This window comes from Pagrus pagrus (genome assembly GCF_965226575.1).
Source record: "Pagrus pagrus genome assembly, chromosome: 17".
NCBI classification, from domain to species: Eukaryota; Metazoa; Chordata; class Actinopteri; order Spariformes; family Sparidae; genus Pagrus; species Pagrus pagrus.
Genome location: NC_140201.1, coordinates 16240058 through 16263032, shown reverse-complemented (window position 1 = coordinate 16263032; position 22975 = coordinate 16240058). Strand labels below are relative to the sequence as shown.

Sequence of the window (22975 nt, the reverse complement as noted above, 5' to 3'; positions counted from 1 at the left end):
ATGCACAACTTTCATCTAAAAATACCATTTTTCTAGACGAATAATTATTAGACAGAATATTGAAGTAAATAAATGAGTTTATTTTGATGTCATGCTCATGGGTACCCACTGTCGGTTTAAAAGGGGTTGTTATTTTGCCCTAAACAACCATTGCACCGCTCAATTTGAACTAAATTTGAGTCAGTTTGGAACTGTTGTAGCATTTGCTAAGAGCAGTGTCAGTTCAATGAAACGTCCTTTACTGAACTCATCACCAGACGTGATTGAATCACTGAAAAACAATGGAAATATGGGCAGCAACTTGGTCTGGAAGGCTCCCACTCATCACACATCATTATTTTAACATAATTCCCTCGTGCACTGTTTTATGCTCCTCCTTCACTGCTGCGTTTACATTAAAAAGACACTTAACACCTACTCAGCAACTGACAACTGACTCGTGTGGTGTATCATGTAAGCACGGAAACACACTAACTGACCTGTATCAGCATATTTATGTGCCTGACTTGCCCAAGACTGTAAATCTTTTTAAAGAGGATTTGTGGTATACATCAGTGTAGTGGTATTTAACTGAGGTGAGAAATTTGAGTTAGTTAAGCCATCTGATGGTTGGGTTTGACCGTGTGTTTATCACTGGGGTCACTAGGCAGACTGTCATATGGATTACAGGAGCCATCGGAGGTCACACAGTGAGAAACTGTTAAAACAACAGATTATGATCAGTGACTTGCAGAGATGTACACATACTGTATACACACATTCACATGCTCATATCCTTGTGACTAGGTCTCCTTATGGAGCTAGTATCGCTAAAAGCCATCTGTCTGGCTGCATCTCTATTATTAGATGGCTTTACCGTTTGTATGGATACTCATACAAAGTATTTAAGTGTGAATAGTTTTCACAGATCTGTGGCAGATGATCACTTGAATGTTGGATGTTTCAGTCCAAAATGAAAAAAATCCACAGAAGAGAATTTTCTATTTTACTTAAAATTAGTTTATTTAGGAATATTCTCACTGAAAAATAAGCCGCCATCGTTACAGTATCAGTTACTGGGTTGCTGCTTAAACTTGACATTGTTCCCTCATTGACACCTGCCAGATGCGTTGCGAGCAGTAAGCAATCACATTTCGGTTAGCTTATCAAACCATTACAGTAATGACAGGCATGCCTGCTGTGGTTGCAGCATGCAAGTCGAGACTCTGCTTCTTGGTATAGGTATTCGTCAGTTTGTGGTCTAACGAACTTCACAAGCTGGAGAGCGGAGCTAATAACGGACCACTTTTCTAAAAAAAGGTGCCACTGTCTGCCTATGGAAGGAAAAAAGACTTTCCAGGGCAAAGGGACATGTTTTATTAACATAGCATCAATCTTATATTATTATTTATGAGGCACAGTATGTGTAGACCTGTGTCTTGACATCAACTTTAAACTGGGGTCAAGCCAGCCTGTGGTGGTGTGCTTCGGGGTAGATAAGAACAGTCTTTCTGAGGTAGGGCAGAATGCCAGAATGAGCAGCCCTGCCTGTAATTTATGCTTCCTTCCCCAACCGTCCTCACAGCCACACACAGCGACCCTCGCTCTGCACGTGGGAATATAGAGGCTGTGGTGGCAAAGGGTGACACGGGGTGAAGAGACAGACGACAAAAAATGAGTAGAGAAACATAATGTAGGAAAATGCTTCCATAAAGGAATGAAGGGAGTTACTGAATGTGTGTATTGTATACTATTGTCACGATACAAGAATTTTGAACTAAACTACATTCTAACACCTTTGTAATAATGTTAATATCTGTGCAGCCTTGGGTTGAAAATCTGATTGTAGATTTTTTTTTTTTTGTTTTGTTTTTTTATAGCTTAGTACTTTCGATATTATCAAATGCGGATATCCTATCATTTCAAACGTGTGGTAAAGAAAAGGTTTCAAAGGGACTGATACCTCTGACAACCTTATTTTAGCTGTTGCAGTCACCAGATGTCAATCCATAGTAAGGATTTTGGATAGTTTACCGTGGAACAAAACATCCAATCTTTGTTGCATCTGAACCAACTCAACCAGTGTTGGTGCAGCTTCAATTGGTAGCCTGCTATAAAAATGGTTACATTGACAGTTTTTCATAGTGCCAGGTGAGATCTATACTTAGAAATGTTTTCACATATATTAGAAATGGCTAACAGAGGGAGGGTGAGAGGGACAAGGGGCTGCTTTGACAGTCCTGGTTCCTGCTTTTAGAACAAGACAATCCATTACAGTCTTACGTGACTCAGTTATGTAAAACACCTCAGCTGTAATTCACCACACTTTGTTTCATTTTTTTTTTCTTTCTTTGTCATAGGTCTGCTACAACGATAATGACGAAGTATGAACAGACTTTCTCTAGTATCTGTTAGAGTATGACTGGCGGTTTCAATCTTGTTCTTGTTAGGTGCCCAGTGTAATGTCTTGCCCATGATATCTCTCTCACTTGTTACCGCCGCCAAGAAAATTATGTTTTCATCCTTGTCTGTTTGTTTGTTGGTTGGTTGGCTTGTCAGCAGGATTACACAAAAACTATTTAAAGGATTTCCTGGATTTCCTTTCTCAGTTGTGATGATTTGATGCCTTTCTTTGTCTTGTGTGATAATTAAATTAATATCTTTGGAATTTGAGTGGGTGGCTGAACACAAGCAACTTGGTAGCGTGAGAAAGTTGTGCATTGTTCACAATTTCCTGACATTTTATAAACCAATCAATAAATCACTTAATCAAGAAAATAATCAGATCCCACAGGACCGACTAGAAGTGTATGGTGGTATCTGCAGGTGCAGAGACCTTGCCTCTGCCTTTCTGATTATTTTTCATTATGCTGTGTTCAGGGCGGTTTTAGCTGTTAGCAATTCAGCAGAAAGATGGTTGATTGTTGAGTCTCATTCCCAGGTTGTCAAACTCCAACATTTTGGGTCGGTGGCTTGGCAACCCAAAGCCTTAACTATCTTCAATCAATAAAATATCCCTCTCCAGAATCTCTTACTTCATCTTTAAATGGTGTGTTTACAAACAGCAACCGACATACCCTCGAGGTACAGTGTGTCATTAACAAGTTCATACTGTTTACAGATCCGGAGGAAATGTCTTGAGTCCAAATTTTGACATGGAGGTTTACGAAGCCAGATCTAAAAACATACATCTGATTTATATTACAAAGTGGAAAAATCAATTTAATTCAGATTTGCAGATGTGAACATAGCCCTCATGTGTGCAGATAATGCCTTAGTCAAGCCTTTAGCTAAATGAGATGAGCTGCAGTTAAATGTATGTTCTGCCTTACTTAACATGTGTTAACACATCATGAGTAGCACAAAGTTGAAGTGCATTTCATCGCCATGTTACTTTTATTAAGTCAAGATAAGCACCTAAGAATATGTGGCAAAGAACTGACAATCAACATAAAGTAACATTTATTATGTGCAGGTCTGTCCTTGATCCATAGTGTCCCACACAGGCACAATCTGAGGGTTGCAGTCCTACCTTGTTTGATAGCACTGAGCTCTGTGTGTGTGTGTGTGTGTGCGTGTGTGTGTGCTGTCTAGGTGAAGGTACTTTTTCTCTCACGATACAATAAGCTGTAAAAAGGTTTGTGTGTGTGTGTGTGTGTGTGTGTGTGTGTGTGTTTTCACAATCTGGCACCTGTCCAACTTTGTCTTATGGCGGAAGGCAAGGCAGAGCCCTTTGATGGCCACGAACAGAACATACACACTCTCTCCTTCTCTGCAGGTTATTAAAATGGCTTTTTAAAAGGCCACCTGTTAGAGATTAAAGGGCACCTGGGAGAAGCAGTGAAAGAAGGCAAGAGAAAGCAGTGTGATTGAGGGAGAGTGCAGAACAAGAGAAGATAAGAAAACACTGTTTATTGGTTTGCAGTTGTGTTGAATTGGAGATTATAATCGTTGACAGCTCGGGTACAATGAAGCAGACATCGCCACTGGTGGTTTAATTGCTTTTGAGAAGAGTTGGTAAATGTAATGCCCTTTCCTGGGATTGAATGAGAATATTTATTTAGAAATCTCATCAGCATAATTAGTCTTCTGTTGTTGACGGTTTCCTGGTAATAACTAGCAATCTGAAGATGATACCTTAAAGTAAATTCTGGAAAAAATGTAAATCAGCGTTAGTTAAAGCTCTATGTCAGCACCCCACTGAGCAGTAGCAACCCTGATTCACCCCGTCACCTCATGTGGCAGGTCAGAAAAGTGTTGATCCAACCTGACATTTTTCTTTTGACTAATAAAGCTTCAAAGGCCAACCCTCAGTCACCGTCCTCTCCACTTTCATCATCAAACATGCTTTTGTGATGGAAAAAAAGACTACTGTAGCAAGAATAGTTGAGAACTTGTCAAAGGAATTTGAGCAAATATCATGCAAGTCTGCATCTGCATGGCTGGGATAGTGTTGGGGTGAGTCATGGTTCGAGTAAATGGAGGAGAGAGAGCGCCTGCTTGTTGACATTTCTCCAATCAAAAAGGCTCAACGTGTTGCGTTAATGGTGCGGGAGAGGCCCCACATCCGTGTTGACTTTCTCACAGTTTGGAACTCGATTGATAAATCCCGAAAGACGCAGCCTTACGTGCATGTGTGTTTGTGCTTCACACACTCTGATGTACAGTATATCCAAAGTGGCACAGGCTTACATGTCCACACACTGACTCAGGCCTAAATACACGAAGACGCTGCACTCAAGCAAATACACACATCTCTCTCTCCGTTTCCCAACCAGACAGATTGACGCTCTCACGTGCAAACATGCACACACACATTCCAGAGGTTGTCTCAGTGGAATGAGGGACACAGAGCTGTGTTGGCACTAAAGGAAGCGTGACTCAGCTGCCTGTCCCAACCCAGTCTCAGTCCTTCTTTCACTGCCACCCGTTTGTGTATGTGCGCATATGTATGTGCACCAGCAGATCTCAGAAACAGTCCCTTTTGTGCGGGCATGCACATGTACAGCCATATGTGTGGACTTGTGCAATTGTACATTTGCACTCGACTGTTGACCGTGTGTGCATGCCAGTGGCCAGCTCTCTGTGAATCCAGTTATCCCCCTCCAACAAACCAACAAACCACTCCAGGTTTAAAAATGGACCTCTTGGAATTATCAGCCCTACTTGTTTTGGCACGATGACTTTGCTTTAGGTGATTTTTTTTTTTCTTCTTCTTCTTTTGCAACAGTCAGAACTGGTTTGGTCTGATCTTTAGTGGCTCAGCGTGGCTCTTCAGCCCGAAAAGACCTGCACATGTGCTATGATCCTGAATCAGATGTTAAAAGCAGAGGTTGATGATTAAAGAAACACTGAGACATCCATTAGTTAAGGATTCTCGCTTTTTAAAGAATTGAAACAAACACTATCTCAATCCCACTTCCGAACTAAAGCATGTGACAGAGAGTTTGCCGTCTGTAAAATTGTGCAAAATACCCCTGTGTGACTAATTTCCCAGTGTCTGAGTCCGTAGGAAAGTGTGGGTGTTGAGCTATGCAAAGCTTCCTGCAAGTGGGAAAACACAGGGAGCACATGGTGACTGGCCAGTGTGTTGACTGCACTTAAGTGGGGTGCACTTGAGCTGTATTGAGGCCTGGACACAGAATCATAGACACATGCTTACAAGCACACCTATGTGACAATATCCTGCATAATATTGACATCTGCTGGTGACTGATCATCTTAAACAAGTAGAGTATAATAAAGAGGAGCTTTCTCCTGTTTCATATGGGGTTGGGCTATTTGGCCATAAAACAATATTGTGATATTCTTAAGCTATATTGTGATACATGATTTATGTCTCATAGTTTAAAATCTCCTCAAAAGCACCTTGTGAATGCTGGGACTGGGTGACATAATCAAACATAATATTTATTTAGAATAGTCTGCCTTTAAAAGCAGGTAAAGGCGACACTTAAAAGGTAATTTTACACATTAAAGTGTGTTTACCGATCTTGAGGAGTACCACTGCAAATGTGAAAAAGTAGTATAAAGCCTTTTGTGGCTCCGGAGGAAGTTGTATGTAATCTGGTAAATTGCCTCCAGTGAAGTTTCTAAGTGGCTTAGTGGCATTGTGGGTAATGTAGGCTTCCGATTTTAATGTAACACTATAACACTGTTGGACTCATTATGAACAGTTAAAAAAATCGATACAGCAGAACCAGAGATGTCACCAATCCAAAACAGTATAGCGACTATGATAATATCAGTATGTTGCCCAGGCCTGATTTTCTATAGGCTTGTAAGTAACACATTTACAGAAGAAACTCCTCTCTTTGACAGCAACGCCTCCTCATTTCCTTTCAGAGGAACTTAAGCAGGAAGGTCTAGTTCCCATACCTCTTTCTCTGTTAGAATAATCCAACTTTTCTTTCACACGCCTCTCCCTCCCACTTTCCTACACACACTCTTGCACAGAAAAGAGCAAAAGCAGACACACACGCACACACATAAGGGATAAATAGGCTTTTTCTGTCCTGTGCGGCGGCCGGCAGGCTTGTGCTGATGATGACTACTGGAATTTGTGCGGGTGCCAGGGCAGGCATGGCCGCCCACGGGCATCCAAAGACGTCCCAAAGCCACAGGAACCACGAGCAGCCCTGCTACCGCTCTCCTCCCTCCTTTCATCCTTCCCTCCCTTCCCCTCTTCAGTGGTACTCCCAACACTGCTCCACAATCCTGACAACATGAGATGGAGCTGCTAGTGTGCGGCCACTTCAAACGCTCACATCAGAGTCACACATTCCTCAGTGCTTTGAGCCAGTAGCTTATATCTTAGGAGATTTCGCCTGCAGTTTACTGTAGCACAGGGCTCATATCTTAAGTAGGTCAAAGAGAGTAAAAGTGATACTTAACACTTTTAACCGCGCAGTCGACCTTTTTCTGTATCAACATGTGTGCAGCACAATATGCAAAGACATAAATGTTGATGCAGCAGCAGTCAAACTAAACTGTGTTTTATTTCTGTTTCCCAGACCGTTATTTCGAGGAAACTCAGATGTTGATCAACTGGGAAAGATTTTTGAGTAAGTATTATTGGCTGCGCTTTTTGTTCCTTTGTGTTTATATTATCTTAAGAATTGATGTACAACCTGGGAAAATGGAAAGTGTCTAGATACTGGACAAAAGCTCTCAAAACGTATTGGATTTATTGGCCTATATAAACACAATTGACGCTCTGTAATGTATTATTATAGTTTATATTACTAGGGGTTAATATCATGAGCAACACTAGGATAATTTTAGCAAAGATTTGAACAGGCAGTGAATGTGCTGCCCATAGCTGATGAGGAAGACACTGATGACCGTTATCATTATCCACAGTGTTGTTGGGGTACCTGCAGCAGAAGACTGGCCCCAGGAAGTGGCCCTACCACAGAGTGCCTTCACCCCCCGACTCCCTAAGCCAATAGAGAACTTGGTTCCAGACATGGACGAGCAAGGACGGGCCCTCTTAATGGTGGGTAGCACGAGCTTCTGTCCGAACCAATCCAAATTCACCATGCAGTAATTGTTTTGTTTTGTTTTTTTCAAATCTAACCATGTATTCTTTATATTCATCCTCTCTTTTTTGTCTTCTCTCCTTTGCAGCAATTCCTCGCCTTCAACCCCTCCAGGAGGATATCTGCCTTCGCCGCGCTGAGCCACCCCTATTTTCAAAGTGTGGACAGCCACAGTAGAAGCGTGTACGCGGCCCAGCCCATCCCCAGCAACAAGCCCACTATGGAGGAGAGGACTGCCTGACCGTCCTCCTTCACCCTAAATCATCCCACACAGTGTCTATAAAAAGTATTCTGCGTACCCCACCTTGGTGTTATTCATGTTTGATTGTTATTACAGCATTATATCAAAGAGTGTTAATTCATTATTTTTGACACTGATCTACAGATGAAGCTTAAAAGTCAAAGTGAAAATAAATTAGTAGAAATCAGCGTAATTTAAGCATAAATACGGTGGTCACCACCTCCAGAAGAGGCCCCTTTACCATCATTTGTAGCCATTTTTCCCTCATTGCTCTCTACAGAAGTCCTCAAACCCTGTCAGGTTGCATGGTGAGCATGACAGAAGAGCAGTTTTCAGGTCTGGATTGTGATTTGGCCACTTGAATGAAGACAGTCCTGTGCAGCTTTAGGGTTATGTGAGCGGGTCTCTTGTCCTTTTTCTCCCACATGGCAGCAGGTTTTCCTCCAGGATTCTTCTCTATTTTCCTGCATTTATTTTACCCTCTACCTTCACAAGCTTTCCTGTTGCAACATGATGCTACTATCACCAGGCTTTGCATTGCATTTAGTTTGTTGGTCAGAAAGCTTGATTTCGGTGTCATTCCACCATGGAGCCTTCTCTCACTCCCACATGCCTTTGGGCAATTGCGAGCTTAAATGTCATGAGATTTTTCAACAGTGGCTTTGTCTTGCCAGTTGGCCATAAAGCTAGGAATACATCCGGGCTGCAGTATCCGTAGACTCAGTAGGGGAACCCTGTACTCCGTACTCACTGCCTTCATATTTTACTGGTATCCTCCCACTTCTTAATAAGCTTGTTGTAGATTGGTTAGATTGTAGATTGTTTCAGTTGTTATGTCAGCTGTGCATTTGGCTGAAAGTCACATCTTGACTATACACAGGTGGTCATCATTCTGCCTATTAAACTTATTGAAAACAGCCAGCTTGGGATCCATTAGTAGAGATTTGTTTTCTCTTTGACTTTAAGAGACATAGTGTCTGTTTACCAGTGTCAAAAAAAGCCTAATCAACTGATTACGTGTTGTACATAAAAACAAAACAAGAACTATACCAAGGGGTCAAATACTTTCTATAGTCAATATACAAAGCTCCAGGAGAGTACTCCTGATGTGAGGGTAAAGATGGCATCAAGAAAGACAACACCAACGCTCTCACCCCCTGAAAAATGCACAGAAGCTACCCTCCTTCCATGAACTGATGGATTGTAATTGCTGCTTTTAGGTTGTTAAATGTTGATGATTGACTATTAACAATGCAAAAGAGACTTGCATCTCAGATTGACTGGTAGTAGTGAGCAGACGGACTGTAATCATGAAGCAGAGGCCTCTTTTGGACCAGTGATTGGCCTCGCAAGAGCCCCCTCGACTGGGCGACCGGACCATACAGGAGCCTGGGTGGACAGCATGGACCTCACCAGCCTTTACGCTTACTTTGGGTGTGTGCAGTGAGCAGATATACAGCAAAAGCACGCTCACGGATACGTACGCAACATTTAGTGTGTGCACTACCACTGACTTTTAGCACCCTCATGTACACACCTTCCTATTGAAACATTATTAGGCATCACAAGCCAGCCACTCACTGCCATGTTGTGACTTATCATTCCAGTTCTACATGTATTATATTACTGCCACCTTGAGGATGTCCTGAGTAACTGCAGACCAGTAGCGGGATTCTAATGGTTTCTGCACTCTTCAAGGAACTCATCATAATGGGCTGATATCAGTGCTGAGACAATGATGTTTGAACCTTATAAAAAACGTTCCTGCCACTCACTTGGTGTTTATGACTTGCTTCTAGTCTGCCATCACAGGCTTTTATCATTAGAAAATACAATTATTATTTGCTATCCGAATGACACAGTAATGCACAGGCTTGCAATAGGTGGACTTAAGTCCCACCAGCACTATTCAACATGAATACATTTGGCACAGGATAGTGTCGCCAATATTCTGTATTTAATTTTAATTTTATTGACAAGTCTTATATGCTTGTTTTCATCAAGTTGTTACTTGATTTTTGTTTTTTTTAAAGATGCTGGGGCATACAATATTCTTACACCAATTACACCAACTCTTTAGATAACTAGAATTTGTGTAAGAATAGTTTGACCATGTACGGAATGTATAAAGGATAGGCATTGGTACTGTACAGTATAGAGTGCTAAGTACAAGCTGTAATGATAGAAAACTTTTGATACGTGCATCGTCAGCCCATAGATATGTCGTACAAATGGATAGATGTAGAGTTAGCGAGGGTCAGTGGAATGTTGTATGGCAAGAGTATTTTGTCTATTGAAAATGTTGGGCGGGCTTGTTGAATTTCATTTGCTTTGGATTGAGAGTGACTAAGAATTTTACAGTGGTTTTTGATAATGAAATAATGCACAAATATTTGTTTAGGTTTTTTTTTTTTTTTTTTTGCTTTATTTTACTGTCATGTCCCTTTGTATTCAAGTCCAATTTTTACCAGCAAGGAAAAAGCAAGTTATGCAGAGTTGTATTTTTGTATGTAGTAGTTCTTGCAGAACAGTAACATATTTTAACACTGGTTTACGTTTTCCTAACAGGTAGTGCTGCTAGCACACACAGACACACAGACGCACACACACACACACACAGACACACAGACAAACTCTCTGACTTTCTCAGGTTCTTGTTTATCGACGTCCGAACCTTTCGGGCACAGTTTGCACATCCCCGGGCTACTTAAACTGACCACATAACAACTCCTTCAGGTTTTCTTTCAAGCTGTTCATCGCCGGTCATGTCATTGATCAGTCTACTGTCATTCCTATGTATCAAATATATGTTACTGTAGTCATTACTGTCTGAAAATAACTGCCTGTATCAACTGTTTTTTGCCAGATACTTGTAATTGCTAGATGGCGAACATGATGTAGATCCATTTAAAATTGTCTGCTCGACTAAGCACTGTGTGAATTTTATATTTGATAACTCATATCTGGTGTCAGTGGTGCATACAATGCAATGAAAGCTCCAAATACTTTAGACATAGTTTACAATTAAAATAATGACTGCCTTAGTTCATCACACTTGATACAATCACTGAATGCTTTCCTCATCAGTTAACCAGTTTGTAATACATTTCAGTCTCATTACATAAAACTGAATTCCACTGTTGAGCTTTCACTGTTTTGAAACCAACGCAGCTTGGTCCATCATTTAACTTAAATCACACATAATGTTCCTGCGTCACATTTGTAGTTAGCGTATGGAAATGATGACTAGGAAAAACACAATCATGGCATTATACTTATGTATTAATGCTGGCATTGGTGTCTTATTATTGTGTTGCACCAGTTGAATAAAAAGCAGCTTTTCTGAATGTTGTTTTGGGCTCATTTTTGAGTGTGATTGACAAATTAATGAGTCGTTCTAGTGAATGTGTATTGTTGCTGCATTTTGTTATAATACTTGCTTTTATGTATTTTAGATATGTACAGAAAAGAAATATTCTAAAACAAGAAATTCTAAGAAATTTCAGTGAGATTTGTGTGTGACACCTGATCTGTTGTCGAAGGTAGATCTAGCATGTATAAGGATAACTTTAGGTTTGGTGGGGCAATCTTATTTTTGGACACCCTGCCAGCCTTTTGTGTTGTGCTGGCACTGGCACTCTGCCTATGCAATATCTGATACCAAAAAAAAAAAATGTTTAAAGGTCTTACTATCAATTAATTGAGCTGTATTTATGGATCGGGAGGTGCAGTGACAGGAAACAGCTGATTTGTCTCAAAGTAAGGTTGACATTTGCAAGTTCACTTGTATTTAGCTCCACAGTTGGGAATTAGGGCCTCCTAAACATTTAATTTGAAGCCACTATGATGAAAAAGACCAATTAAAAGATGTCAGGTCAGCGTTTACGTTTATTTCTCTGCTGCACACAGAACATCCAATCACAAGACGTCTGGAAGGTAACGTACTAGCCAATCAGATGCTGAGTAAGGCGGGTCTTCGCGAAATGCGGCTGGGAAAAAAAATAACGCTGGCTAGGTTAATGTTAGCTAGGTGACACTAATGGTTGTTCTCTTTGTTGGATATTTTTTCCTATTGCGAACTCGACATGGGCAAAAGAGACAATCGAGTGGTGAGTTATGTTGCAGAATTTTTGTGAAACTGCGAAATGAATACGCTAGTACATTTGGTCAGCTAGCCAGGCTAAAAGCAAGCACAGCTTAACGTGATGCTCAACTAGCATCGGCTAGCTGATATATGCCTCTGCTGTGTACTCCGATGCTAGGCCCAGACAGTCGTTAACGTCAACGTATCGGGTTGAAAACACAACAGAATATTTTTCATTTGATTTTAACATTTTTTTAATTTTAAATGGCTTGATGCACATTGTTGCAGATAACGTTAAAAGCCGAGTCTCAGGCTCGACCAGCGATATTGGAGCTGCGCAAAGCTGCAAATGCTAACTTTAGCTCACAACATCCTAGACAATGTTTTGACGTGGTGATGTTGCGCAGCGTTCCCCGTTCCTTCCTGAGGCTAAACACAATACTGAAATATCATTAGGACTCTAATAAACTATTTGCATAAATGACTATCAAACATGTCTAACGTTAGTCCAGTGATTTTGGACAAACTCTGCGGTGTGCTAATGATAGGTGAACCATTCTTATCAATGATGCAGATATTCAATCCTGACAACGGTGCATGCTCCCTGTAGATCCTGTTATTACGGCAAATTAGATTGCTTTAGGCACCCCTAACTTGAACTGGTCTACTTGAAGACACTAGCCCTGCATTAAATCCAATCTTCAGTGAGGTTACAGTGAATGCAGATAGGTGCCATTTTTATGGTTATTATGAGGATGCATGTGGTGCTGTACAACTGTTTTGTAGTGTACTGATGAACTGCATAAGTGTGTAAACATAGTACTTAATAATCTGGTATCTGTGTATTTCAATGATAACCATTAACAATGTGTAAAATGCTCTCTGGTGTCCCAGGCTTACATTAACCCCATCGCTGCTGCACGAGCCAGAGGACCGGCATCGAATTCCGGACCGACCATACAGGATTATTTAAGCAGACCTCGACCAACATGGTGAGCAAAGGACAGACCACCTTAATGGCCCACCCTGACATAAACATTTGCTCCCAGGTTACAAAAAGAGACAAATGTCTTCATCACAGCTTCATCTACCTTGATCAGTATCACAGATGTATAGATTTAGACGCTGGTGCTGGGTGCGTGTGAAGTTTTCTAGTTCATGGTTCACCCCACAGACAGCCAGAACCAGCACATGTCTTAAGGGCTGTGATAGATAAAGATAAATAATGTTTACAAGTCCTGAATTAGGACTGCGCCGAGGAACGTTTCTGCAAAGCATGTGTCAAGTGCTGCCCCATAAAATGGCACACTGGCAAAAGAAGCAATCAACTCTGCATTATTGTATGCTGGGAGCATTTTCTATCCTTGTTGGGCTCAAAAGTCTGTATTCATTAGATGTTATTTCAGTAAACTGAGGTTGCTTTCAGGACAGAGGAAGACAGGCAAAACAGTATTCAGAATTCTGGCCTGCATCAGTATCTGATTTGTGCACGATAGACAGAAATCATTTTAGATTGTTTGACGTAAATGAGGCATTTCTAATCTGAGTGTGATGCAATAACACTTGTCCTTCTTGGTACTTAATGCATCCTATCCTCCTACATAGAGAATTTGATTGACATTGGCATCTTCAAATTTAATGTCACTGCAGCAAGAAAAAAGGGACGGCTTTCTCACTGTTGATAGTGTTTTACCCTGATGGACCTGAATCTTTATAGTTGCAAAATCAGCTTTACTCCAGCAGAGGATGCGGAAATTTGATAGCTGTGTGTGAACCAGGGGTCGCTTCATTCATTGCTCCATTGCATTAGTTATAAATTATGCACATTCAGCTGTCAGCCCGCTCATCCAACCTTTTTACTTGTGCATTTATTGGTCCTTCCATGAAACATTCAGAATGTAGGTGCAAGCAAGGAAAAGTGCTGTCCATAAATAATTTTGAGAGATATGGATGATCTTCAACAGTTAACAGAGGTTTTTTGAAATGTTGTACTTCTTGTCTTTTCCCTTTACTCTGTCATATCAAATATATTCTTGTAAATTAGTTTAAAACTAGTCTTAGCCACAAGGGGGCACATTTAATGTACTGTAAGCTACACTCCACTATCTGTATGAAACCTCCTCATTCCATTACTATAAGAGAAATGTGTTTTCTAAATAAATGTACTTTTTACTTACTTTAGTATTTGGTAAAATAGTTGTTAGTTATGGGGCTAATTATAGTTTAATTCAATGGAAACTGTTTGGAAAACACACATCTTGATTAATCAAACAATTGCTGGCAATGAATAGGGCCATTGAGTCTGTTTCCTGTAAATTCCTGTTAAATGACAGATCAGTTTAAAGATTGCATGTTAAAAATAGCAGCCACTGAAGTGTTGAGATGAAAAGTTGCACGTGACTGCTTCTTTCTTCAGTTTTGGTAGATGTGATCCTTCCAAATGTATATCATGTATTGCAACTGATATATTGTCTCTTCATCAGGGAAGAGTTAAAGGAGCAGCTGGAGAAGAAGAAGAAGGGCTCTCGAGCTCTTGCTGACTTTGAGGACAAAATGAACGATGTATGTTTGCATTATGTATTCTGACATTTTGACAGGTCACCACCTGTTTCTTCACATTATTTTTAATTCCATCTATAAGTGTGAAGAGTAATGTGTCAAATTATGGCAGTCTTTAAATTGTACTACAAAACCAGTCTTCATATTTAGATGGAGGTGCAGCTGCATATGAGAAACACTGACCAGTTTGTCAGATGAATACATTTTTCAGATATTTATTGTTGTTTTCAGAAATGGAGGAAAGAACTGGCAAAAAATCGAGAGAAGCTGTTGGGTGGAAGTGACAAAGACAAGGAGAAAGACAAAAAGACAACAGACAAGGAAAAAGAGGAGAAGAAAGAGAAAAAAGAGGTGTGAAATCTCTCCTTTATCAAACATTTGAATAATCTCACTCTTAAATGTCATCTTAACTCATGTTGGCTTTTCATTTGTGTCTAGAAAAAGAAGAAAGAGAAGAAGAAATCCAACAGGGTGAGGAGAGACCTCCAGTATTTTGATGGCCAGCTGTGCCACAGTACTGCCGCACGCATGCACGCACGCACGCACGCACGCACGCACGCACACACCCACACACACACACACACACACCTTGTCCTCTGAAATGGTCTCTCTATTTAATCCTCTTACTATCGTGTTCCAGTTTCCAAACAAGCAAATATTCTCAAGTCTAATGAACCCTGCTTTCATTGTGTTTTTGTCAAGCATTCTTCATCTTCCTCCTCCTCATCGAGTTCTGATTCCTCCAGCAGCTCCCCCTCAGAATCTGAAGACGAAGTAAGTCATTACAGACCTCAAAGTGTGATGCTAGCTCATCCTTAGCAGCCGACAGTTATAATCAATAAGTGGTGATTGATTGTCCTGTTTGCTTTTGATGCTCTGTTGTGGGTTCATTCTAGGAAACACATTCAGTGGTGTGTTTTTAGTAGTCAGGAGTGACTTGGTTGACATTTAAAAACTGATCAGGGAACATGCTTATGTAGTACAGACACTCATCATTTTTATATTTTGTGAGAATGAAAAGCCAAAATTACCATTCCCACTAAAATGTTCACTCATATTGCAGTTGCAAGTTATTTTTTACAGTTCAAACGGATCCATTTTTAAAGGGCTTTGCACTGTCAGCTCAACAGATCATCAGCTAGTGTGACACTGCACTGACTGTGTTTCTATTTGTGTATTCAGGATGAAAAGAAGAGTGTGAAGAAAAAACGGAAGAGAAAGAAGTCCTCAGCCAGAAGAGCATCGGACAGCTCAGAGGAGGAATCTGATGCCGAGAGCAAGGTTTAGCTCATTTTTAAATAGCAAACTTGTCTTCCTTTGTTTTAGTATATAGAATCAAGTTCTGGTGTTAATATGCTGTCAGTTGTCATTGTCTTACAATGACTTCAAAATATTTAAAAGGCCCGTGCTTAATCTAAATGTTGTTGTTCTTCCCAAGAAGAAGAAGAAAAGAATCAAGGAAGAAGGGGACAAAGATAAGGTGACTTGTTCTTGTGACTAACCCAAATAACTACCTTTGTGATAGATGAGTGATGCTTCTATCAGACTTCTATATCAAATTACTGCTTTTCTTGTCTTTTTTTCTTACCTGTAAAGTTGAGTCTAACACCTGAGTCCAAGTGTTAAAAAACAGTCATAATGGTGATTCGATTCTTGTGTCTGTCAGGATGAAAGGAGCCGTAAAAGAAAAAAGAAGGCCGAGCGAAGTTATAAAGACTCATCTTCAGAGTACTCTGTGGACTCTGAGGGGGAGGAGATAGTAAGTATTATTCCTATGTTTGTAGATCAGTAAGGATGCTTAAAAGACAATCTAAGATCAGAAACTTGACAAGAAAACATTTATTTTAACACATTTCTTATACTGCTTTTGGTTGTTTTGTGACAGTATTTTAATTACTGCCTGTCCCAGTTGCTTTGAATCAGGCGGGCAATAGGAAAGCCCCCTCATAAAACACAGGTTTAGTACTTTACGTAAGCCGTGTTATCTTTTCTCTGTTCCTCCTTTACCTCTTTGTTCCTCTTATTTCAAATTTGGAGTTATGAAAATTACCTTAGGTATCAGAAAGCAACATGCACGCCATCTACCTTTCGACTTTAATCTTGTTGATGCGCTGCGTTGCAGAAGAACGAGTCGACATTTATTAGGACTTAGTCTGCAAAAATTTAGTCTGCTAAATTTAGTTTTCAGTTTCAATTCTTCCCCTCCCATACCACAAGCTTTCTGTCCATAACTACAGTACAGACTACAGTAGTTGGTCTTAACATTGTTTCTAAAGCTGAGTGAAGTGAAATGGTTCCCAGACATCAGCCTGGTTTTCCTCCCAAACCTCGTGATTGTTGTCATACATTTCCAACAGCATTTCACCTGCCATCCTCTCACATTTATTTTTTTCTAAACGCATTATGTACAGTAAATGACTGTTAACAGGAATACAAATTCAGATAAAAAAATTTCTTCATTTAAATCACACGCAATAAAGAATAGCATTAACTTCAATTGTTTTAAAAAGGTTACAAATTCCTAATGTTTAACATGCTTGTTATTAAAAACATCAATTTATATTACTGGCTATATACAGTGTTTGAGGATTTGCTTTGTTCTTTGTTGTTTTGTCTATTAAAACGTTTTTTATACATTTTTTTAATCTGACCTGCTTAATATTAGGCAAACCGATGCAACCAATGACAATGTTAAGTTGCCCTTGACAGATTTTTGGGTGCATGTGTGACTGTTGCACCCTGGAGCCCCGAACCATAATATGAGATTTCAAAATTGTTTGTTTGTTTGTTTGTTTTTTTAATCTATTAGTCTTCTCATTGTCTCATCTTCTTGTATAAATAGATGCTGATTTTGTCATGTTTTCTGGCAAACATTAACATTAAAGTGTACCTACACAACTCTGAACAAAACACTTCAAAACATGAAGTGAAAAGAGAAATGTTGCCACAGCATCTTACCATAAATTGGGCTTGCTCATCAGTTTTGTTCAATGGCTTATGAAATAGTAATTTCACTCAGAAACAGACAAACTTTTAAACTTGTTTTGGTATAGAATATCAGTTGCCAAACAGCTGTTGCAGTTTCCAATAATGATGAAATAAGATTATTGCATGAAAACGGATTTTTTAAATTCAGCATAGCTCTGGACTTCCTTCTTCGTGTCGTATCATTTCTGCTTTTCTCTTCCACAGGCCGAAGCCAAGAAGAAAAAGAGAAGTAGCGAAGAAAAGGAGAAAATCACAGTGAGCAATTTGCTGTTTTCCTCTGTAGATTTACATTGTATAAATAATTAATTTTAATGTAATAATAATTTACTTTTGATCTAGTGCAGCTGGGAAGGCAGATTTGTATGTGATGACTGCAGAAAAGATTAATATCTGAAATGTAAAAATGTATTAAGTAGGAAAGATTTGATTGTGAACTGAAAGATGTTTTCAGAAGGTTGTGCATGAAGTGCATCTTCATGAAACTTGGCACAGTACCTCAGTACAGAACAAGATGTGGCAATATGTCTATAGCTGTGTGCCAGAAGTCCATATAAAACCCTTACCTGTATAGCAACACCCCCTACCAAACCTTACTGTCAATCTAGTATTAAAATTAATGGTTAATTTGAGATAAAAGTACCAAATGACAAATGTTTTTATGTTCACAGGACAAATCCAAGAAGAAGAGGAAAAAGAAGCACAAGAAACATGGCAGAAAAAAGAAAAAGAAGGCAGCATCTCAGTCAGACTCGGAGCTCGACTAACCGTAGCGTTACGGCTCTCTCCCGACAGTCTACTAGTAGTGTTATTTTTGCCGTTGACGTCTAAAAAAACTTCTCCCATCCAGCTCTGGTCATCACGCTTGAAAAAGAGACCTACAGACTTCTAATGCTGGGATTCTTTCGAGTGAAGGGAAATCGAGGGGAGGCACCCATCCCTCTCAGTGGCAACTACTGGTACATATCTTCCGTTGATTTTTATCATCAAGCCTTTTGTAGATCTGTTACCCTCCACAACAGGACTGAAGTGAATTCCATTTTTTTCCCCACAACTTGGATATTTCAGTGTGGGCGGCAGTTGCCCTCACCTTCAGTATGCTGGCCCTCTCGGAGTCACTGTCTCCGCTTCAAACCTGACGTCTTGCATTTCTAGTTGCTCGGTGAGGCTGGTAATGCTAGTGCCTGTGCCATGCATGTAGACCTGATGACATGATGTCTCGCCAGCCTCATATTGAAGTTGGACTTATGTTAAGAAATGTGAGCTACACAGTCAACATTTATACAAGGGATAATTGTTCTGCTCTGAATTGTTACACTGCAGTGTAAATGTATAAACAATGGTAATTCATTAATAAAGTATTGTTTTAGCCTTTACTGCTGTTACTCAGTTCCAACCTCCATTGTGAGACTCTTGTTTAATTCAAATCACACATTCACACGGTCTAATTGGAGCCACCCACTGGATTTCCTTTTACTGTTAGCCTCCTAACTTTCTATATGAAACCGTTACTGTCCTACTTCCTCAAAATTTAATTTAGGTCAGCAGTGCTGCAAACAGGACATTAATCACAAGATAAACAATGTAATTACCAGACATCCTCCATGTGTTTCCCTCTTGTTACGGGAAACAAAATGGAACTGTTAATGTACTGCTTCAGTATTTCCTGTATTTCTAACTTATTATTTATTCAAGTATTGTATTTAAGTAAAATTCTCTGGTACTTGAGTATCCCATTTGCTACTTCTTTGTACTCCACTACAACCTACATTTAGTAAGTTACTTTGCAGATTACATGCTGCATCGGAGCCAAAAAGCACATTTTTGAATTTTATTTGGCAATCATTAAATAATAGTGATTCTGATAATCAGAAAATGCTGACTATCTAATAATGAGTCGTATAATTAAGTTTTTCACACATTTTAAGTAACACAAGTACATTTATCGACGGAAAAATACTTTTTATACGATATGCAATATGTAAGAGTTGGTCACCTGTTGAATTCATGCTTAAAACAAAAAGGGACAGAATATGGCCAGAGTAGATGTAACTGTCATTAGCTATGTAGCACAGTTAGCAATGCAGCTAGCTGTCCGGAGTGTGAACCTGGAGCACAGGGGGAGTGTTGGTTGTTAACGCCGCTAGCAAGGAAGCTTTGGAGTGGGACAGGCTTGGGCTAGCTGGTTAGCATGCTAACTTCAGCAGATATCTCTGCAACACAATCCATAGACGTCAAAACTATTTTTTCTTCACAGTTTGATCATTCTGGTTTTTGAATATGCTCAACTACTATCTTACATATTACACCTTTTAAGTACATTTCATATCTTTACTTTTACTTAAGTATGACTTCTGGCTACTTTTTGCAACACTGGAATCACTACTGAAGTAAAACTGCAACACACAGAAAAACTCAGTTTTGTATAATTGTAAAAGTCTTGCATTCAAGTTGAGCAACAGTGTCATCAAAATGTACTTCATGTATCAAAAGGCAAAGGCATACACTCAGCTTAATTTAGCTGGTTGAGGTGGAGCTGATTTTAAAAAGTAACTATAAATGTAGTGGAGTAAAAGTACAGTAAAAATCTTATACCTCTAAATTGAAATTAAGTACAGTTGCTAAGTTCTTCTTCCAGTGGTTTGTTTAAATGTTGTTAGAATAAAGTTCACAACACTGAACCTGAAATTCTACAGCTCATGTGATTGAAACCATGTAATGGTATCAAAGGTCAGTGTTAGCTTGTAAAGTCATGTCTAATGTTTCAGTGCAGTGCATGAGTGTGTCTTTGTGTGTGTTTTTGAATTCTCGAACAATGATTACTCAAACCCTGCCCTTAAAATCCATTTATGACCAACTAGTAAGAACTAGTTCAACAAGCACTTCCCTTCCTGATGTGACAGTCACAGGACCCAGGGGTGTGATATAAAGTTTAGCCTCCAGATTTTGGTCAGTGGGAGGGTCCAAGCTTCCAAATAAAGAGTGGTGCGTCTGGTGGTTCAGTTCAGGGCAAGTGCGAGACGTGCAGCAGGGAAGCTGTAGAATCACTTCACATGCTAAAGGCAAGTAAAAAGAAGATTTATCTGTGTTAAATCCTTTCTTGCCCTACCCGTCTGTATATTGCTTTATAATCAGTCATTTCTGTTTATTATGACTGTTCAGTGAGGTTGCTTTGAGTGTAAGGAAGCTCTTAGTTTCAGCTCAGTTGAAACTGAAAGTTAGAGCAACACATGATCACAGTGACGGGAAAGGTCTCATTTAAATCACAGAATCTGACTCACAAACAGCGGATTTTTCTTGACAGTACATTAGATATTAAACTTCATATGAATGCTCTTTCCTGCAGATGTTGAGGATCACTCTGTGCCTGGTAGTGGGAGTGTTTGCGTGGGGGTTTGCCTCCTGCTCTATCACATGTCCTGATGGCCATGTCTGTTCTGATACAGCCAGCTGCTGTATGACTAAGGATGGATATAGCTGCTGTCCATATCCAAAAGTAAGTCATATGTGTCACGTAGCATAACCCGCAGAGTAACATTTTGGTCTGCAACACTGGTAGTAATATCTCTTCCTGTCTGTATCCATACGTCTTCAGGCTGTGTGTTGCTCTGACATGGCCCACTGCTGCCCCTTAGGGTTTAGTTGTAACCTTGCCACCCAGATGTGTGAGAAGGAAAACGAGCCTTGGGTGAGCATGCCCATGAAGGAGAAGGAGGCTGTGGAGAAACCGAGCACTCCTGTTCAACCTGTATCTACCGTTCAGGAGCTTGAAAACAGCCATGTTCCAGACCAACAAAAGAGTTCTGTCGTCTATTGTGACAACTATTTCTATTGTCCCGATTACACTACCTGCTGCAGACATCCAAATCGTGCCTGGTTCTGTTGCGCATACTCTCCAGTGAGTTGACCTAAATACCTTTGCGCAATAAGACACATGACTGTGATAAAATTCATATTATCACTATTGACATTAAAGGTCCGGTGTGTGAGATTTAGCAGCATCTGGTGGTGATGTTGTTGATTGCAACCAACAAAATACCCCTTGTCTCACCCTCTCGCCATTTCATGTCTGCCAATAGATCCCCCTAAATCCTACACACTGGACCTTTAACTCAAAACAGCATCTGAAATGTCACTATTTTAATGCTGAGGAGTATTGGTGCTAGTCTGTATTGATTGTTCCATGAAATATGTGCCTCGTAGGGCCGGTGCTGTCTGGATGGCTTCCACTGTTGTCCATATGGCTACGACTGTGACTACAGTTACACACACTGTATTAGGCAGGGCCTGAGATATCCTTTCACCCCCAAACAAGCGCTGACTTCAGTCCCCGCAGCTCACATTTCAACTTTAGAGGACAAACCCACAGTTAACGTTCCTATTACTGTGGTAAGTACTTTTGGTCGTTTCACATGAGAGTTTTCTGAATTTTGCGATTTTTGCCTTTGCTGTTTTTTTTAGGGGGGGCTCACTTGGAAAAATGTGACACATCATTTTGTACTAATCAGGATTTAGCATCATCAGAATCACACTGTGATGTCAGTCAATCAAATCTAATCAAATCACACCTAATAAAATAGGGTAGCTTCATTTTTGAGTGTTTGAATCTTAATGAATAAAACTGTATTTAAGGATGTTTTTTCATAGCTTTCATGGACTGTAATCAATATTTTTTAAATATATTAAAAGTGCATAAAATATACATTTATGATGAAATACTTAGATTATAAACAGGGTATAATGCTTAATGTGTGTTTGCCTCTAGCAGAAACCAATGACAGCTCTAACAGAAGCCAGTGCCAGCAACGGTGAGGCTGGAGCTACTCGTTGTGATGCCAAGTTTTACTGCCCAGGAGGGTCATCCTGCTGCAAACGACCCAATGGCCATTGGAGCTGCTGCCCCTACCCACTGGTATGAATTAAATGCACAGAACAATTCAGTGATCAACATTATTTGAAAATGTGTCTGTCCACATCACCACAAACTGATGCAGCTGACAAAGGTTTGAGTGTCATCCTGTGACCATAAAAACCTAGAAAATAACTAATGCTGTACTTTGTCTCACACCACAATTTCATCTGATTCAGGGCAAGTGCTGTGCAGATGGTCAGCACTGCTGTCAGTATGGATATACCTGCGACCCCACCTCCTTGACATGCAGAAGTCTCGCCTCTTGAACACAGGGACCTGCCACAACAGATTGAGGACATGCTTTTATTATGTGCACTGTTGCAGCTTTTTTTTGTTAAAAAAAACTAACAATTTTGATACATATTTCAGATAACAACACATCACAGCATAATAGAGAGAAATCAAGAAAAAGATTTTAGATCAATGGCACTTTATATTGTAGTGGTTATCACAAGGGATGTCACCTTTCATATTCAGCAACCAACTTATCCATTTTCACTGCAAGTCTGTATGTAGTCTGTAGTCTAAGATAATTGGAGAATTACATGCATATGGACATTTTTGAATAAAAAAAATATGAAAAGTGAATTGTATTTCACCTGATTTGAATGTGTCGCCTGCGTTTCCCCTGAAGATGATTTGTTACTATTTATTTATTTAATTATTATTGTTTT

General features: G+C 39.9%; 3 protein-coding genes across 5 annotated transcripts in view; all 3 read left to right on the top strand.

Annotated features, from left to right (window-relative positions):
* Positions 1 to 11108, top strand: part of cdk6 (cyclin dependent kinase 6) — a 39671-nt gene extending 28563 nt beyond the window's left edge. The window contains exons 6-8 of the mRNA XM_084378752.1: positions 6993 to 7043; positions 7342 to 7477; positions 7609 to 11108. Coding sequence (XP_084234878.1) covers positions 6993 to 7043; positions 7342 to 7477; positions 7609 to 7761 — 340 coding nt within the window. The 3' untranslated portion in view covers positions 7762 to 11108. The remainder of the gene's footprint in view (positions 1 to 6992; positions 7044 to 7341; positions 7478 to 7608) is intronic.
* Positions 11109 to 11736: 628 nt separating this feature from the next.
* fam133b (family with sequence similarity 133 member B) lies at positions 11737 to 18765 on the top strand. 2 transcript variants are annotated; one of them, XM_084378625.1, is made up of 11 exons: positions 11737 to 11870; positions 12740 to 12837; positions 14329 to 14407; positions 14636 to 14755; positions 14843 to 14875; positions 15107 to 15178; positions 15587 to 15685; positions 15846 to 15884; positions 16071 to 16163; positions 17597 to 17647; positions 18061 to 18765. In XM_084378625.1, exons 1-11 carry the CDS (start codon positions 11847 to 11849, stop codon positions 18154 to 18156), a joined length of 804 nt encoding a protein of 267 aa, XP_084234751.1. In that variant the 5' UTR covers positions 11737 to 11846; the 3' UTR covers positions 18157 to 18765. The 2 variants fall into 2 exon arrangements, with proteins under 2 accessions (XP_084234751.1, XP_084234750.1); XM_084378624.1 differs by having other exon boundaries at positions 15843 to 15884.
* A 1628-nt stretch (positions 18766 to 20393) lies between these two features.
* On the top strand, positions 20394 to 22879 carry LOC311272684 (progranulin-like). 2 transcript variants are annotated; one of them, XM_084379258.1, is made up of 6 exons: positions 20394 to 20451; positions 20736 to 20885; positions 20985 to 21287; positions 21593 to 21778; positions 22158 to 22301; positions 22478 to 22879. In XM_084379258.1, exons 1-6 carry the CDS (start codon positions 20443 to 20445, stop codon positions 22565 to 22567), a joined length of 882 nt encoding a protein of 293 aa, XP_084235384.1. In that variant the 5' UTR covers positions 20394 to 20442; the 3' UTR covers positions 22568 to 22879. The 2 variants fall into 2 exon arrangements, with proteins under 2 accessions (XP_084235384.1, XP_084235383.1); XM_084379257.1 differs by having other exon boundaries at positions 22155 to 22301.
* The last annotated feature ends 96 nt before the right edge of the window (positions 22880 to 22975 follow it).

Excerpts from the sequence above, each read along its gene's own strand:
- fam133b (XM_084378624.1), top strand. The coding sequence starts at position 11,847 with ATGGGCAAAAGAGACAATCGAGTG. Across the intron at positions 11,871-12,739 it reads GCAAAAGAGACAATCGAGTG|GCTTACATTAACCCCATCGC; the intron begins GTGAGTTATGTT and ends CTGGTGTCCCAG. Across the intron at positions 15,686-15,842 it reads AATCTGATGCCGAGAGCAAG|AAGAAGAAGAAAAGAATCAA; the intron begins GTTTAGCTCATT and ends GTTCTTCCCAAG.
- LOC311272684 (XM_084379257.1), top strand. Across the intron at positions 20,886-20,984 it reads GCTGCTGTCCATATCCAAAA|GCTGTGTGTTGCTCTGACAT; the intron begins GTAAGTCATATG and ends ATACGTCTTCAG. Across the intron at positions 21,288-21,592 it reads TCTGTTGCGCATACTCTCCA|GGCCGGTGCTGTCTGGATGG; the intron begins GTGAGTTGACCT and ends TGTGCCTCGTAG.